This window comes from Procambarus clarkii, chromosome 33 (genome assembly GCF_040958095.1).
Source record: "Procambarus clarkii isolate CNS0578487 chromosome 33, FALCON_Pclarkii_2.0, whole genome shotgun sequence".
NCBI classification, from domain to species: domain Eukaryota; kingdom Metazoa; phylum Arthropoda; class Malacostraca; order Decapoda; family Cambaridae; genus Procambarus; species Procambarus clarkii.
This window is the reverse complement of record NC_091182.1, coordinates 29744891-29763756: the sequence shown is the minus strand read 5'-3', so window position 1 is coordinate 29763756 and position 18866 is coordinate 29744891. Positions and strand designations below refer to the sequence as shown.

At 41.4% G+C, this 18866-nt stretch overlaps 1 protein-coding gene across 4 annotated transcripts; it reads right to left on the bottom strand.

Annotated features, from left to right (window-relative positions):
• Nucleotides 1-1152: 1152 nt before the first annotated feature.
• LOC123765271 (WD repeat-containing protein 18) lies at nucleotides 1153-18250 on the bottom strand. Of its 4 annotated transcripts, none has more exons than XM_045753799.2 (9): nucleotides 18111-18250; nucleotides 15516-15591; nucleotides 14217-14295; nucleotides 12986-13141; nucleotides 10865-11103; nucleotides 7782-8021; nucleotides 5328-5570; nucleotides 3447-3604; nucleotides 1153-1352 (listed from the first exon to the last, which is right to left on the bottom strand). In XM_045753799.2, the coding sequence occupies exons 1-9, from the start codon at nucleotides 18128-18130 to the stop codon at nucleotides 1211-1213; spliced, it is 1353 nt and encodes a 450-aa protein (XP_045609755.1). In that variant the 5' UTR covers nucleotides 18131-18250; the 3' UTR covers nucleotides 1153-1210. The 4 variants fall into 4 exon arrangements, with proteins under 4 accessions (XP_045609755.1, XP_045609756.1, XP_045609757.1 ...); XM_045753800.2 differs by lacking the exon at nucleotides 18111-18250 and adding an exon at nucleotides 16666-17048; XM_045753801.2 differs by lacking the exon at nucleotides 18111-18250 and adding an exon at nucleotides 16887-17042.
• Nucleotides 18251-18866: the final 616 nt, after the last annotated feature.

Sequence of the window (18866 nt, the reverse complement as noted above, 5' to 3'; positions counted from 1 at the left end):
TAGTGGTTAATGTCCGAGAGTCAATTCATTGTTTTCTGCCAGGGATCCGTAGCCATTTCTTTCTCTGGGCGAAGTATTTGGTTTGGATCATTTTTAAGAGTTACCTCCCCACCTGTTCAGGCACCAGGCACAGAACTCTGCTTTGCCCTGGTGACTTCATGGCCTGGGAAGGAGCCCAAGGTGGATCCCTAAGGGTGCTCTTCATTCTTTCTGGTCTAGTTCCCTCTGCAGGATTTTTTAAGCTCAAGTTGGGAATATCCCCCATGCTCCTTTGATGAGTTTGAGCTCTATTTCTTGGCTGCTCCTCACTGGGCTCACTTTTGTATACACTTTTGTTAGTGTCTTCAAGTGTCATATTTCAGTAGGATTCCACCTTGGTCAGCCTTTTTCCATTTCCTCCCAACTCTACCTCATTTTGGGTTTGGGTTGGCTTTGGCCATGTGGTTGGGTTATGAGGTCCCTGTTTCTTTCTGGCTTGCAAACAACTCCATTTGGCATGGCTTTTGGAGTACCTGAGCACTTGAGTAGCCAGTGGTGGGTTCTTTCAGGTTCTTTGGGCTGTGCCTCTTTTACACCACTAGAATCTTGACCATTTGCTTCAGTCCTGCCTTGCAATATGGTCTTGTGGCTGCTCTGCAAGCATATGCCTTCATTTTCTAAAGCCTCAACCTGTTCTCAGACCAAGTCCATTCCATCCAGCGGTCGACCCCTAAGACGCATTCATAAATTTTATTGTGCTGTTTATTCAAAAGAGGAATTTTCTCAATTATAAATTTCTATTTTATATTACCACTCTACATATTTAGGCACTGGTTAGGTTTGTATTTGTAGTACATGGGTGAAGCATTTACAGTGGTTTGAACAAAAGTTGTCTGTGAAGCTCTTTTTCCGGAAGTATTCGAATGTCATCAGTTACGAGTCGTCTGTAAACCGTTTTTCATTCCTTAACAGGGGGTTTGGCGAGTGCATGGAATGGACTTTGGGGTCTGTTTGGAGGACAGGCTGAAAGCCTAGACTATATTAATTTAAATATTGTCAATCCCATTTATCATACATTATAATTAGAATTTATTATCTTGCTTTTTTCACCAAGCAAATTATAAATTTGTTTCATTTAATTAAGGTATAGGCCTTTTTTATATTTAAAAGATATTCAAAACTTTGAATTTATTGCATATACAATTACATAAATAATAAAATAAATTGATTTTCACAAGTCTCTCTCTTCATCAATAATGTGCCTGAGAGCAAACTTGAAGAGCTGTGTGTTTGCTGTTTGAAGCTGGTTGATGCTGCTTTGAAGATCATCATTGGTCCCTGAAATTCCCTCCGATATTGCATTTTGTTGGACACTGGAATATAAAAATATAACTATTATAGGTAAATACTATATACTTATTATACCCCCATTCCATTTTCAACCACCCCCTTGTTTTCCAGTGAACTGGAGAATAAACTTCGTATGCAACACTACTAAAGCAAAAGGGAAGTTCTTAACTCCGTAAAATATCAGAAAGCAAGTTATACATGTTCTAGTTTTGCTGCAGACAGAATATCAGTTATTATGGGAAGGCATTTTCTATGGTGCTCCTAGCCTTGAATGCCTAGTAAGCTAATTATGTCTCTGATGTTTAAACATCATATTTTTTCTTAAAAGTTGTGGATGGACATCAAATTAGTGCATCTCATTTACCACTCCAGAGTATGAGAATGTCACTTTGTATTACCCCTCAGTTTAAATAGGCTTCCCATTTTCACCTTGTTTAATCCCCTCAGTATTTTTGACATAGCGAAGAAACAAATGGGCCATGATCGCTAAGATCGTGAGGTCGAGTTCTCCCTAACCAATTCTCATAGTTAACCCTTTAGGTGCTCATATTAACCAGGGTTATTTCATTGGTGGTGTGAATTGACCCTGGTTGACCACAACCAGGGTCAATTCTAGGTCTAGTATGAGATTCAAAATTTCCCCAGGTATGCAGGACTCGCATTCACTTCAAGCCAATAATAAATCAAATTCTGTCTTGGAAAGAAGAGTGGGCCATCCCTCTCAAGTGTAAGGGCTTCAGTACTAACACATCAGCTCACAGCAACATCATGCAGCTTATGCCCACAGTGTCACTGAATGATAATGAAATAGCATCATCATTAAATTATTGCTTGTAATACAGAAGCTCTGGATAGTGATACAGACTATGTACAAGGTTCAGATATCAGTGAACCCAATGCAGGTGACTATGTTTACAGTGTGAGGCACACGGTTGCAGTTTGATGTATCATGCAATGGGACTTCACTTTCTTTTAGAAAATGAGTAATTTAAAAAACATTCCATATTCAAGATTTAGTGACCAGGATCTCTTCTTGAGGTTATCTTGAGATGATTTCGGGGCTTTAGTGTCCCCGCGGCCCGGTCCTCGACCAGGCCTCCACCCCCAGGAAGCAGCCCGTGACAGCTGGCTAACACCCAGGTACCTATTTTACTGCTAGGTAACAGGAGCATAGGGTGAAAGAAACTCTGCCCAATGTTTCTCGTCGGCGCCTGGGATCGAACCCAGGACCACAGGATCACAAGTCCAGCGTGCTGTCCACTCGGCCGACCGGCTCCCACTGGTGGTTTTGAGCATCCCAACTGGATGCTCAAAATAAGAGCACTGTTTTGGCTGGTGCAAGAGGTGTGCACACTACATCAGATGGTACTTTATTTTGTTATGTGCCTTTGGCACTTGACTAATGTGTGGGGCTATACTGGGCTTGGATCAATAGTTGGGAAATTATCCCCCCCCCAACCAAAGCTGCTTAGTAGTTCCTAATGATGCATAAGCATTTAGTTATGTATACTGTTGCATGTGTATATATTATAATAATAGAAAAAAATAAAAATTCTTCAGATTTGGATCCAAAATTCTGGATTCAGACCAGCTGCCACAATGGCCTCAGGAAAGAAACACTAGTGGCCATTGATCTTTGAAATCCGTGACAATAAATTGTGCCACTGGAACAGGCTGAAGTGATTTGACAGTTCAGAGACAAATTGTCTCTAGACTTTGCCAATCAGAACTTGCTGAAGTATTCTGGGCTTCACAAAGTTTAAACTGTCAAGACTGGGTTTCTGTATGTCACAACAAGCAGTAAATTTGGTGGTAGTGTGAATAGTCTCATCTACCTACTTTCCCAGCTTGGTGGCAAAACATCTAAGACGTTACTACTCACTGGACAAAAGGTCAACAGAACCTGACAAGAATGTGATGTCCTGGCTTGGAAATCAATTGACTGAGGGGTCCTTGATCAGAAGGAAATATGAGAAATGTTAGGTATCACTACTGGTGGTACCTAATTAATAACTGACTCATGAATTGCTGAAGCTAACAATTCATTACATTAGGTTCAAAAGATAAGCCTTAATTATGCAGCTCATGGAACATTAAATAACATCTGCTATTCTTACCTCAATTCTGGAGTAAAATTAATCAAATCCAATTCTTGGAGATGTTGTTTTCCCCGTCCTCGAATTGGAACTATAGTAGGTACAGCTAATGGAGATGAATGGTCTTGACTAAATGGTGCAATGACTTCTTTTATGTCCAGTTCTGCAGTTGTTAGTGTCTGTTGAAAATAAATTAATGATAATGATAAATTAATAATAAAAAAATTAATGAATACATGAAAATTGCTAGAGAAAAAAACCCAGCATTGAATGTACTGAAATGCCTCTTTCTAGAGAAGCCCCAGTAGCTCACTGAAGCTATCTTCAAGGGAGTTTCTCCATACTAAAGGATCCCATCAGTCATGGAAGTTCTGTTTAACCTACTGGAGACCAGAGTCAGAACCTGGCCCACTCACAGAGGTGCAGGGAGTGAGTGACAATCTGGCACCCACCAGAGAAAGTCCCCGTCATTTAGTGAATTTTTTGTGGACCCTCCAGCTGTCTGTAAATAAAGCCTCAAAACTGCAAAACAACTCTGCAAACGATTCACACAAAAGGGATTCACTCAAACTAGTTAAAAACTTGTTGGTACCAATTACTGCCACCAGGCAGCCTGGCCCCAATCCTCAACTGACTTCCCACCAAACAGACCCTGGGAAAGCTGTGGCTAAATCAAACTTGTACTGATCAGGATAAGAGAATCCCTTCCCTGAGCATACAACCCTTCTTGAAAGTAACAAAATACCAAGAATAATCTAAGGCATCCCAGGGTCTAATTCAGGCTTCCACCAGCCCTGGGAGCCTGCCATGAAAGCTCCGGGGCAAAGCCAAAGGTATTGTCCATTGCCTGGGAAAGAAAGATGTCATCCCAAGGAAATGGTATGGAAGAAGTATTTAGAAGAGTGCACTTGTAAAAAAGAAAATGCCATAACCATGATAAGACTAGAGCGCTTAACTACCTCCACGCGTAAGAATGAAGGGCAACCCCTTGTGTGGGTCTCAAACTGTGGATCCCCCCATGCATGTGAGGCAGACACACTCTCAACTGGGCTATGAGCAGTCTTAAAAAGAAAAGTTTTCAGAAGTAGCATCCTGCTGCCAAACTGGAATTTTTTTACTTTCCCTGACTACTGTACTAGTAGGAATTTTCGAGTTTCCCTGACTACTAGTCAGGAAGAGTAAAAAAAATTCCAGTTTTTCAGCAGGATGCTACTTCTGAAAACTTTTCTTTTTAAGACTGCTCATCGCCCAGTCGAGAGAGCATCTGCCTCATACGGGGGTCCACGGTTTGAGACCCATACAGCCCAGGTGAATGGAATGAAATTTTCTATCCAGTATGGTTGTGTATTTTTTTGGTGTCCAGCAGATACTTTCCTCGAGTTCCATCTAGAGCTACCCTTGCACTGACAGTGACTTCTCTGGTGTATTTGAGAGTTTGCCTTTTCGAGGCCCAGCCACTGGGGTAGAGTGCTTACCTTGGGTATTTCAGGGTTGTTTGACCCTATTGAAACCTGTGGTTGGGGGCATTCAAGTGGGTTATATAAGGATACTGTGATATTTGGAGAGGTTGTAGCATGTATAAAGTAAGCAGCGTGCGTGCACTTTACCCCTTATCGTCATCTTGCCTGCTTGCTTATGTTCTCAGGGTGATACCCACATTTAATACACTAGCTCTTGTTTATGTGACCATTTAACTAGCCATTATAATGGGTTTCAATACTATCACAAGATCTGAGGAAATACAAATGATTTTGTTCCTAAATTTTACAGCTTCAATTTTGATTTGTAATACTATACTCGGATATGGCCTTCATCTACTGTGAACCAACATCCTTGCACACTGCATGCAACACTTAAATAATTGAGCCAAGACAATGACGGCTGAAGCTAAAAGCAACTAACCTCTCTCTCAGTGCGCACAATGGATAGGTTGGTAACTGGGCCCCGACCCATGTGCACCACCCTCTGCAGTGCTATGTGGGAGTCATTAACTTTGTTACTTCCAAGAGTTCCCTGCCCTCCACTGATAACGGACCAAACTTTGACTTCACCATCATCTCCACCCGTGACAAGCTGATTACCAGAAGTAGTGACGGCTAAACATTTCACAGCTTTTTGGTGACACTCAACTCCCCTACTGGTAACCTGAAAGTAAAAGAAACAATTATTTACAATAATATAGAACAGCAGCACCTTATTCGCTAATTAGGCCACAAAAATAAGAAAAAATGAATTAGCTTGTAATTATTTATATAAATAATTATGTATACATTTACATGTACATTTATATATATTTATAAAAAAGCACAGGTAACTGTACATGAAGCTGCCACTTGACCATGACCCTGGGAGTCCCCCTAGAGTAAACAGACAGCCCTCGAGCACAGAATACAGAGAGCCGCCCAAGAACACCTGAAAGCTTACTTCCCGCCAATCAAGTGTTTGGGTTCAAAAGGACTTATTCCAAGTCTCCGAGAAAGAGTTGTCAACCAGCTAGGATAAATCCAGGATCTCATGTGGCCAATAACCTAAAGCACACCCGTACTCGAAAGAAGCCAGGCCCATCAATAAAGCAAGGTCCAAATTCCACAGTAAGTACTGGAATAGGTTCACACGAGCCAGGGATGGCATAATGCAGACGACAAAAACCTAAAAACATAAGGTAAGTCAGAAGCTCCATACAGCACATGGAAACAAGTCCTGGGGAGAGCTGCCAAATAATCAGTTTGTTCTCTCTGGAACAAACAAACTAACAAGGAAGCTGGTCGGCCGAGCAGACAGCACGCTGGACTTGTGATCCTGTGGTCCCGGGTTCGATCCCGGGTGCCGGCGAGAAACAATGGGCAGAATTTCTTTCACCCTATGCCCCTGTTACCTATCAGTAAATAGGTACCTGGGTGTTAATCAGCTGTCATGGGCTGCTTCCTGGGGGTGGAGGCCTAGTCGAGAACCGGGCCGCGGGGACACTAAAAAGCTCCAAAATCATCATCTCAAGATATACCCTACTCTGAAGGAACCAACATCCAAGTAGAGTTTAAGTGCACCAACTGATCCTCCTCTGGCCTCCCCCAAGAAGTACAGGCACACAAAAGTACAGTACAAAGTACAAAGTACTCCCCCAAGAAGTACAGGCACAGGTCTGCCAAAAGTACAGGCACTCAATTCAGCCTACAATGCCTTGAATAGGGTGTCCATGGTGTGCCATATAAACAAGCACTTATGTACTCTGTTGCACCACACACACGCAAATAGAATGCCCCCAATTTAGGGCCTATGCAAAGGATTCAAAGACTTGTACACTGACCAAAGCAAGGGGGGTCCCCCAACCCTGATAGTCAGGGTGGGTGGGGCCCTCCTCAGGCCCCTGAGGAGAGAACTCCTGAACACGCCAGAAAATAAACTCTGTCAGTGCATAGGCAATACTAAATGGGCATATAGGGAAGGTCACTCCTAAGCATATGCAGCTCAAAGCATAAAAATTGCCAGGTCCAAGCAAGACTGACAGGAAGCAAACATATGCACATGAAAAAATATTAAAAGAAAAGAATGAAAGATACAACACGCAAATAGCCCCTGCAGGACAAGGTCTGAAGGATGGCCTGCACTTAGCTAAGAAGCTATGGGACTGTGTGCAACAGATGGCGACCCAAGGAGCATATTACTGGATTCAATCATATCAGTGGCACAACTGACCTTGGATCTGGTTGTGGGGGGTTACAGGCTGCCTGGTGGCAGCCATTAGAACTAAGGGGTCTGAGGTAGTTTTGAGGGAACCAATTGTTTAGAATGAATCGCTTGGACATTGTGATGGTTCATTTTCTGTGAACCTTGCAGTTGTCTGTAAAGCTTTGGCAATATTATGGATGCTTTCCCAGTTAAGGTGGTGATAATTATCCCCTGCTTTCAGTACCTCTGTGAAGGGGAGGGGCGCTAGGTTCTGGCTCTGGTCCCCAGTCCTGTGACTGATGTGACCCAGTAGTGAGGATCCACCACAGTGAGATTGCTTCAGGAAGCCACCAAGGGGCTCCTCCCAGAAAAGAGGGGCAAGGCTCCCAAATGAATGATTCTAACTTGAGCAACATAATTCTCTATAATGATAATTAGGCCAACATTGTTAAGCAATTTTGTCAAAGATCACCAACACATGAAGGTACCCAGCCCTGTAAATGGATATTAGTTAAGTATATATATTGATGACAAATAGTGAATGCTTAGAAAATGAAACCAGTAGATTCTTTAATAGCTATGTAATTTAGTTCAATACTTTTTGTGCCTTAAAATTTGTTTTATTTCATCAACGCTGGAGATGAGTACAAAGTAATATGATGCAAGCAGTTAATCTTCAGCTCCACTTACTTGAACATCTCCATGGGGAGGGGCAGGCAGCAAGTTCACTATGTTGACCGTACCATCATTGTGACCCAAGAACAACTGAGAGCCTAAGGTGTTACATGCTACACTTGTCACACCGCCAGAAGTAACCAGATTGTACATTGGACGTCCAGTCACCAAGTCAAACACTCTAGCAGTGTGATCCAATGATGAAGATACGAGGAATCCTCTTATGCCAAATGATGTCATGGCCAAATCTGTCACCTAAAATAATTAAACAAAATTAAAAACCAGGTTTCAAATGTACTATATATGAAGAGCTTTCTGAAAAAGACATGCAGTTGCTTTCTAAGAAAAGATTTTAATGATCCAATGAATAGAATCTTGATCAGTCAGACCAGGTCATCATACTGGTCTGGTTTTCTTATATCAAGCAGGTATCCTGGATCAGTGTAATAGGATCATTTGAAATGTCCCTGCCCAGTCATCATAATTATGGGGACACAATCTAGCAACAAAAGACCTGTAGAAAGATACATTAAAACCCACCATTGAATGTAATAAAATGTATGTTTTCTGGTAGAGCCCTGGTGGCTCTAAAGCTATCTTGCTGAGATTACTTAATGCTAATAGAACCCATCAGTTGCATATGTTCTGTCTGGCCTACCAAGCACCAGAGTCAAAACCTGAACCCCCTCACAAAGGCATAGGGGAAAAGTGACAATTCCCCACACCAATTGAATGGAATGCACTAGGAAGTGATGTGGTGGAGGCTGACTCCATACAAAGTTTCAAATGTAGATATGATAGAGCCCAGTAGGCTCAGGAATCTGTACACCAGTTGATTGACAGTTGAGAGGCGGGACCAAAGAGCCAAAGCTCAACCCCCGCAAGCACAATTAGGTGAGTACACCACCAGGAAGTATCCTGAAAGTCAGTGAAGCTTTACATACACTTGGAGCATTCACAGACAATGAAGCCTTGAAAAATGCCAAAACTATGGAAATAATTCACATGCAACAAGGGATTCACTCAAACTACCTCGAAAATTTGACAAAGAAGAATTTTTTAAAACTTCGAGAACAAGAGGACACAGGTAAAGGAAAGACTAAGGAAAAGGAAGGTTTCCTAAGGACTAAGGAAACTAAGCTTCCCCCCCCCCCAAAAAAAAGAGCATTGATGTAATGAAACGCCAATTTCTGAGCAAGCCCCGGTGGCTTCTTTAAGCTACAATGATGATACAGTGCCAAACTACTAGATGCCATCAGTCCCAGGTTTTTTTTTTGGCCTACTTGGGACCACGAGCCAGAACCGGATCCCCCTCTAAAGAGACATAGAAAGCAGTGGCACATGATAAAACTGTCAGTGAATTTTAATCATGTCTGCCACTGCCGAGTACGCAGACCAGGTCAGCCGCCTGCTCCACCCTCAGTTTTAAGTTGGGAAAACTATCCCTGACCCCATAGGAAAAGGGAGGGAATCAGGGGAAGCCCCCAGGACTCGCCCAGACATTGGTGTTTCATTACATTAAATGGTGGTTTTCTGGGGGAAGCCTCTTGTGGCTCTCTGTAGCTAACTACCCATGCAGAAGGTAAACAAGATGACTAACTAGGGAGGAGAGATCTGCAGATATCACAATGAAGAAACTACAGGTAGCAAAACACAACCCAAGGCCACTCAAGAACAAGGAGAAGGAACATTTACAAAATATCCATCTGTCAGAACCCTGTTTGACCACTAAAACTTCCATGCCCAAATATTGGCCCAAGACACATTGGCAAACAGAGCTGAGAGTGGCAAACTTACGAACATCATGGGCACAAGGGCTGGCTAGGCTAAACACTGAGGACGATCAAAGAAATACAAGCGCTAAAACAGGGAACCAGGGAAACCAGATCAATGCACAAAAAGTCCACTGATGCAGAAGCTGTGGCATGAAGATAGCGGAGCAGAGCTGCCACCAAACCAAACACATGATGCACCCCCGGCTGAACCAACCAAGCATCAATCACCAAAGAACCTTTCCAGAAATCAAGTGACTCATTGCTTGCCAGAAAAGGAGCCAGCTGCAGTAGAAAAAATGACCTCCAGGGTCGAAGGTACAAAATCCACAGCACTTAAGGAGAGTGTGAAACTCACCCACCCAATGACTGGAGGCGAGAGACAAAAAACAGAGCCTTAAGAAAACAATCATGAACTAAATGGGGCACCATAAAACGAGTAGAAAGGAGAAAAGAACACAATCCAAAGATCAAGCAAGCTCAGGCGGTGTATGACAAGGGTGGAGGTGAAAGCTTATGAAACAAGGCCAAGGAAGTATCGACCATGAATGCAAGCTGAAGTGGCTCTACCAATGCTACACGATACAAAGCAACAGTATTCGACATAAGACACTGATCCAAAAAAAAAAATCAGGAAAGAAATGACAGCACAATGGCAACCGACACCAAAGAGCAATGATGAAGGGAAAGAAAATGGTAAAACGCATGCCAGGAAACTTCATACTGTCACTGAGAGGAGGACCATAGGTGGGACACCAACAAACCAACCACCTAATCACCATAGAGATGGTGATAACATGCATCAGAAACTCCAGACATGAAAACTGGAGGAGAAGGCAGAACCAGCAAGGTATGTCACCAGACCGACCTTCTGAAAGAGGCGGAGCTGCGGAAAAATGGCCAGGTTCAGACACCTAGCAGTTGGGGAATGACGCCGTAAAGAGGAAGGTGCCACAGCCAAACTGATGTGAAGAGGTCAAAGTCCTGGCGCATGAACATCCAGAAAGCCAAAGGAAGGAGCCGGTGTCAAACAATCCACTCCGTGGAGATGAGACAGAACTGAGAAATATCAGTGGCCAGGACGTAGGACACTCCCTAAACATGGTGTCCTACGTCCTGCCCATATACAGTGCATATAATTAAATATTTTAAACTGGGTTGTTAAAATTAACAGCCAACTTTTATGTGAAAAATAAAAAAAAAGAGTGTTTTTCCAAGTGATATACACTAAATAATAGTTATCGATCCTGAGAAATGGAATAATGCATATAAAATTATATGAAAACTCATTTAAATTATGTACAACAAAAATTAAAACTTACTTACTTTGTCAGAATGTTGACCAAGGATAAAGTGTGGCTGCACCTGTGGGGCATCATACTTGTGTAAGGCTTCAATAAAACTGGCCAAGCTCCACAAATAAACAAAGCCATCCTCTCCACCAGATGCAAAATAGTTGCCACAAGGAGTGAATACTAGTCGAGTGATAGGCTGATAGTGGCGACTAGCAACACCAATGAGACGACCAGACAATAATTTATATACATACAGCTTTTCACTGATACCTGAAACAAGAAATAACAGTTACAAAAGCACTAATTACTGTACTGTACTTAAATTTACTAAAATGCATAAAAGCTTGTCCAAATGATATGAAAGCCTCCAATGCACATCTAATTTTTACTCCCAGACACTTGCTAAGCAAGCAGCTGCTCAGCAGTTACTGAAGAAGCTCTCAAAAAATCTTTGCTTATATAGGAAGAGTTAGTTCCACATGTAAGTGGTCTCAGGATACATACATGTAGAGTGAAAATGAAGAAATAAAAAGACCAGCATTCAATGTAATGAAGCACCAATTTCTGGGTGATCCCCAATGGCTCCCTGAAGCCATTGGGGATCTCTGAAACCTCCATCTTTAGGGAGTCACCGGGGCTCCCAGAGTCATCTGCCATTGCCGAGATGGTCCCTAACTACAATACGGCATCAGCATGGAAATGAGTTCGACCCACCGTGGACCAGAGCCAGAATCTGGACTCTCAAAGAGGTGCAGAAAGCAGGCGACACTCCGCCACCCCACCAAGAAGGCACCCAGAAAGTCAGTGAACTAATACAGACCACCGCCAAGTTCAAAGAGTCTCACAAACTGCAAACTCCCTCCCCCAACAATGTACACAAATGATAAAAAAAAATCATAACAGACATGCACTTATTCACCCCACCTCTTCCACTCATTTGGGGAGGAAAGACTGGGGTTCACACTGTCCACTGGCTCAAGTCCTCAATTCTGAGTCAGATACATGCAGAACAATCCCTAACCGATGACCTGGAAGGGGAAGAGGAAGAGCATAATCAGGAAGTCATTGGGGTTCACCCAGTGACTTGCACAGAGCAGTAGGCTGAAATCCATAGTTCAGGGCAGCCAGCATGAAATCAAGGCTCTGAAACCAAAGGCCTGAGCCCCAAACCAAATCAAATAGAACACCTTCCCAAAGCCCAGCAGGCAAATGACATGGAACCCTCAGATAGGAAAATCCAGGACAAACAGTCTCTGCCTGGAAACAGATTGGCAGAGAGCAAAACCCTCTCAAAGCCAAGCATATTGAGCCTGGGGAAACTGGGAAAACAGATGAAAACTGACAACACAGTGCAGGACAAGACATAAAACCCAAATCAATACCAAGTCCCATAGCTCTCACAGAAAGCAGTGCCACCACCACAGCAAGGCAAGATAAACTCTTGGAGAGACCCATGAGGGTGGACACTGAAAAAGGATAAGATTTACATAAAGAATATGCATACTGGACACAAAGTGCCCAACTAGGAAGTGTAACAAAGACAACAACCCCTCCCACTACTGGACACAACACTGCTTGGGAGGCCAAGACATTGTTGGCATACAAACATAAGAACATAACCAGATAAATACGTGTCAAATCAATTTCCAAGGCCAGGGCAAAGTACCTGATCCCAGTCCCAGACTACTGGGAATGAAACCCAGGATACAATGTCAGAGTGAATTAATAGACTAGAGGAATGTATGGTGGATAGCATGAACAAAATCTTTAAATATAATTAAGAATTAACCACTTAGTATGATACCCCTTTCCTATAGGACAACAGAGTCACAAGGTAATTTCAGTGGTAGGCATAGTTCTTCTGCCAGTGCCTTTATGACTTTGATTTGTATTCCATCTAGGTCTTTTTAAGTCTTTTAGTCTGATCTGTAACTTAAGTTGCTCAAATCCAAATTATAATGCGAGATCACATCAAAATAAATTAATACACACTACTCTCTGCATACTATAAAAATACAGTATAACATGTGACCGAGATTATCTAATTATTATAACTAGATTAAACAACCATTCATTGTGATTTTATTCACCAATGAACAAGGCAAGCTCCTCCATCCTTACAGTACAGTATACACGATATATTTCAACTAACCAATGATGCAGTATTTAGAACCTGTGGAACTGACAGCCATAGCATTAACTCTTCCTGGAACAACAAGTCTTATCTGTAATGCCTCATGACGATGTATGGGCCAAGCTTGCAGGAATGGTTTATCTCTCCGAGCTGCCATCAGGTATGCTCCATGCCCTAGAAAACAAAATGGATAAGACAATGAATAAACAAATACAAGATTACGAATACAAAGAAAAATATAAATAATAAATGCTATGCTTATTGAGAGGGGAAACTGCTTTGAAAATATGTCTGTCATTATAATGAGAAACTTGCCATGTATCTATGGGAGTTTAACCTAGGTTTTGAGCAAATCCTATGCAGAGTTATTTGGCAGTTTCAGTGCTTTGCTTCTTTAAACCCTGTAGCTGTCTATATTGCTTCGCTTACTTTCTGAATCTTTTCCATGAGGGTGATCATAACAATCCTCTGCTTCATGTGCCTCTGTGAAAGGTCAGCTTCTGGCTCTGGTCCCCAAACTTCTATGGCTGATGTGAAGCACTTACCCGTGCATTGAAACTGTATCTGTTTACTAAACCATTTGCTCGAAAATGATCAACGCGAGTTCATTCAAGTTATCTATAGATTTGGGTTTCCAGAATTCGGATTACTGAGCTATACAGCATACAAGTGGATGGAAGGGTATAATAAACATTAATAAGGTGAAATTCATATCAACAGAAAATAAAATATGAAAAACTTAATACAAGTTGGATAAATTTAGATTTCAAATAAAATAAATTGGTTTTAAAATAAGGTTGTAGATTCATGGAACGGATTACCAGGTAACATATTAGACACTGAATTATTTCAACCACACACACACAGGAGTGAGTTAGGTTGGGTATACATAAAAGCATCCTTGAATTAACCAATAAGCCTTCTGCAGTTCTCTATTCTTCTGTGTGTAAAAATAACAATTTCATTTGATATTACGTGTACATTTTGTAATACTATTGACAAATTAAGTAAGGAAGAGGAAGGGATCGAGTTTAAAAAAAATTACATCGGCAGTCATATATTTATGATTTTCAAATATTCACATTGATGTGATGCTATTCTGTCATGAATAGCACTTTGAGTTTCAATTTTTACTATATAGTATTTTCTAGTTGGTTACATACAAATGTATGCATAATATACCAGTATACATAATGTGCACTTTTTTTGGACAGATTTTAACTATGCTAAAGAAACAGCACATACTTACCAACTAAGCACAGTGTTGAAGGTGCAGCAGGGAGGCCACGATAGCTCTTTAACTGAGTTCCAGTAGTGCCATCATAAACCTGACAAGAGATAAACAAAATAAAAATAAAGGGTTAAATGAAATGAAAAGCCAATTTCTGGGTGAGCCCCGGTGGCTCCCTGAAGTTACAATGCTGATATAGTGCCAAACTACTAGGTGCCATCAGTTGCAGAGTTCTTTTATGTCTACCAGGGACCATGGGCCTGAATCTGATCTCTTCTAAAGGCATGCAGAGAGCAGTGGTACTATGAAAAAATTGTCAGTGAATTTTAATCATGTCTGCCACCACTGGGAAAGTACCCACAAAGTCAGAGAAAACAGACCACTGCTGGTTATAAGAAAATATCGATGCCTGAAACTCGCTGAAGATTCCCCAACAAGTGCCTAACCACATAGATTGGACGGCAGAGCGACAGTCTCACTTCATGCAGGTTCCTTCGCCATTCCTTTCCCCGTCCATCCCAAATCCTTATCCTGATCCCTTCCAAGTGCTATAATGTTGTAATGGCTTAGCACTTTCTCCTAATCATTTCCTTCCACAACAATATAAAACACACAATTCATGAAACCAACACAAGCTCATTAGCCCCAATGAAAACAGGTTGTCTGCCAGCCAGGACAACTCCAGAACCTCATAATGCATCCAATAAAAAGAACCGAAATTCAAAAGAGGCTGCATGCATCACCAAGGTGAAATCCATGTCGCACAGGAGGTACAGTATGCACAGAGAGCCTCCCAAGCCTTCGCCAGGATAAGTCGAGGTCAGAAACCTCCTTTAGGATGCATCTGAGGCACCCAGAAATTAACCCTGCTGGGAGCTGCACCCATATCAAACTCATACAGGGAACAGGGAAGCAAAAACCCTATACCCAGCAACAGAAGACCCTTTGCAGAAGGTACACAAGTCTACAAAAGATCAAACGGGACCCAAGGACACACATCAGACTCCCCATAAGCCCCCAGGAACCACAGCCGAGAGCCTCAGGGCAGAGCCATCATACACGCCCACCGCCAAGGATAGAGAAGCTGAGTCCAAAGGAAAGACTTCAAAGGTTGGGGTGAGCTGAAAAGAAGACCCAGAAGTCTTGTCTTCTGGGTCTTTCTAGTGTGAACATTGATGTAAAATATTCAGAGTGTTTGCTTCCCTTTTGAAAATAACTGAAAACCTCATTCTCTAAACATACAGTATTATATACAGTATGGTATCTCAAAAAAATATTTTAGTTTTTACATTCAGTGAACTTAGCAATAAAACATACCTGGATACAGTCAGCACCAGCATTGAGGGATGATACTATTATCGTATCAATTAGTGGCTCCATTGTAGATGACATCCTGCAAACAAGATAACATGTAATGTACATTCTGTTATGTTCAAAATCTGAATTAAAAAAAGTTAACAAAAAGCAATACCTGTAATTACCTTACATGTCACCTGGTGGAAATGGCTTTAAATACTCTATTACAGGATGTACCTGTAACCTCTTCCCCCACTTTCCCTACCCTACACAACCTTCCATTCGATAACCTAGTATTGTGACGGGAGTCACTTAATGTTAGTTATCAAGTGATAAAGTAATATACATGTGTTTTGTTATATAGATTTTATTATTAATAATTATTTTATTATTCATTTTATTTTATATCTAACAAATAAAGTTTTACTTCACTTGGAAAGTTCACAGAAGTTCTTTGATTTATCTAATCTGTCTACTGATGTTCCTGTTGTGGAATAAGAGTACTGTAATGAGCGTGACGACTAAGATTATTGAGGTCCTAGAGCTGATGTGACATATGAGTGGAGATACCTAGGTACGGCTAGCTACAGGGAGTCACTGTTCGGCCCCTTATATTGTAGTTACAGATCAGATTGGTGCCCAACCACTTGGACCGTCAGGGATTGAACGCCGACCTGCATGAAGCGAAACCGTCATTCTACCGTCCAGCCGAAGTATTTGGGCTTAGAGGACGCTGGCAATTTAACTGTTCCCTCTCTTGTTCTTGAGGATTTATCTGGGTTTTAAACTAATGTTTTGACATTTATGGCTTTGGTGGGTAGTTGGTTTCATGGGTTTATTACCCCGATGTATCCAGAAGCACTGGGATAGGTTGATTCTAAAATTTAAAGACAAACTGTACTGGTAGTTACGGCTTTAATGGGTAAGAAGTTTCATGGGTTTACAGCCCTATATGTGTACATCTGAATGGACTGGGATAAATAGGTCTTAAAATCCATTGGGAAACCGTCTTGGGTAAAACATTACCTGTGTCCAAATGGGCTGGGTTATATTATGCTATGTTGGGTTGGGTAGATTTGACCAGCCACTGGCAAAAGAGGTTGAGTAAGCCTATGGCAATGTTCCTTTTACCCTTACACTAACAGAGCAAGAAACACTCTACTGTACTTACAAGTGGCAGTAATCTTGCTGGGCTTGTTTATGGTGTTGGATTATGGCAGGTGACAGAAGGGGACCTGTATCCACCTAATTGTCCTTGCGGGGGGGTTGAGCTTTGGCTCTTTGGTCCCGCCTTTGGTCCCGTGTGCTGGGGAAAGCTCACTGTTAGCGGAAATAACTGCTGCAAGTAATGTCAGATAAATGGCCTGTATGGTAGGTTACACTCGGCGTCACCTGTGGGAGGCGAGAGCCAGGACACACACAACTGGAAGACTATACACACCAGGGACCTCAGGCCACCACGCAGCAGGTGTAGCACATGTGGCCAGGATTCTTCCTACAGTCGACGGATCCCTATATTATTATACCATTTCGGATACAAATTTTGTACGTTTCGTATATTGGTCAATATTAAAACCACAATATAATGCTATTTAACAGTTTAAATCTTCTTCTTAATAGGTATAAACTTATTAAATGAGGTTGAGTGATGTTATCTTTCATATTGCAAAATCATACCACAATATCTACACTAAAATCATTGTTGGTATATGCCCGAAACGCTGTGCGTATTAGTGGCTTTAGGTATATTATGTACTAGCTTTATCTAGAAGTCCAACATTCTGCTTGTAACTTTTTGAATGTATTTACTTTTACCTGAATAAACATTATTATTATTATTATTATTATTATTATATAGATATTAAATGTAGGCTGACGTGCTTAGCGCACTGTTTATAATGTTGAAATTGAAATTGAAATTGAAATAAGTTTATTGAGGTAAAATACACACAAGGGGATGAGGTAGCTCAAGCTATTCTCACCCCGTTCAGTACATCGTGTTAATACATACATATACACACACCACAAACAATAAACATATTACCAAACATTCTAAGCTAGACACAGATATAGTGAAATAATCAGTGATGGAGTCAGAGTTTGTCTCCTGTGGATTCCTTCCCATATTGGTCTCCGAATACATGATAGAACTGATGAGCTAGCTAAAACTTTTGCTCGTAAAGAGGGAATTGATTACCAACTTGGACTGCCTTTGAGCAGCCTGAGGGCAGCAATATCCCATGAACATCAACTAAATTTCGGAGACTTGAGGCAAAGTGAAATTCACACCAGTTACTCCATCTATCATCATTCTATTATGCATGAAGAACCGCACGTCTATGGGTCATCCAATAATGTTAGCAGACTTCTAGATGTAACCACTGCTAGGCTACAAGTACCTCTGGGAATTTGTAACATCTGCTGATGTAGATTTGACTAAATGTAAACCTCTGTCAGCAGTACTATTCGCATACTTTGTGTCATTATATAATTTAATGAGAAAAAATTGTGGAATTTAGAGATAACACCATCAATAGTGTCCAAGAAATGTGTAAGTACTTCATTCATAATGATGTGCTGCCCGAAATTTTAGCGAAGTATCCAAAATTTGCTTACTGTAGGTAATGCATGCACATGACTGTAAAGCTGCCGCCCAGTTGGGTGGGTGTGGAGCAAGACTAGTATATACAAGAGATGAAACAGAGAGCCATATGAGCTAGAGCGATGTGCTGAGTCCATAAGGAGGCCGAGCTTCCAGAAATACCTTTCTGTGATTGGCTGTTGCAGGGAATACCAACACTCTTTTATGAATAAAATTTAAACTAAGAAATAGGTCCTTGTGCACAAAAACAAGGTTGTTGTGAAAAAGAACAACAATTTCTGTTTTGCACCTGACAGAAATCTCCATCTAACTGAATAATTTACTCGAATAAGAGGGCAGAGCAGTGTATCATTATTTGTGTCTAGGCAACCCCCAATAATAACGTCACAAGTTAGGTAGCCAGCCCATGTTTCTGTAACACCCGTTACATCCTGCAGTATTTAATTATCACTATATTAATACTTTTAAATACTTAACATTTCACTTTTTAGGTAAATTAAAGTTGAAGCAGAATGTCATAAGCAAGGATGGTGTGCTGAATAAAGATGATTAATTAAGTGGATGGAACCTTTATCTGATCCCTTCCTGTGATTGGCTGTTGTGTGAATGTCAACAAAGAATATCTACCAATGATATGCCATTTATTATGCACCCCATACCTCTTGTGGGTGGAGCTTGGAACCTCCTACCCGAGCACAACAACCCGCCTTATGGATTGCTGTTTGGCTATTTATAGTGCGTTGGAAAAAAACTAGATGGCGTTAGTTGTA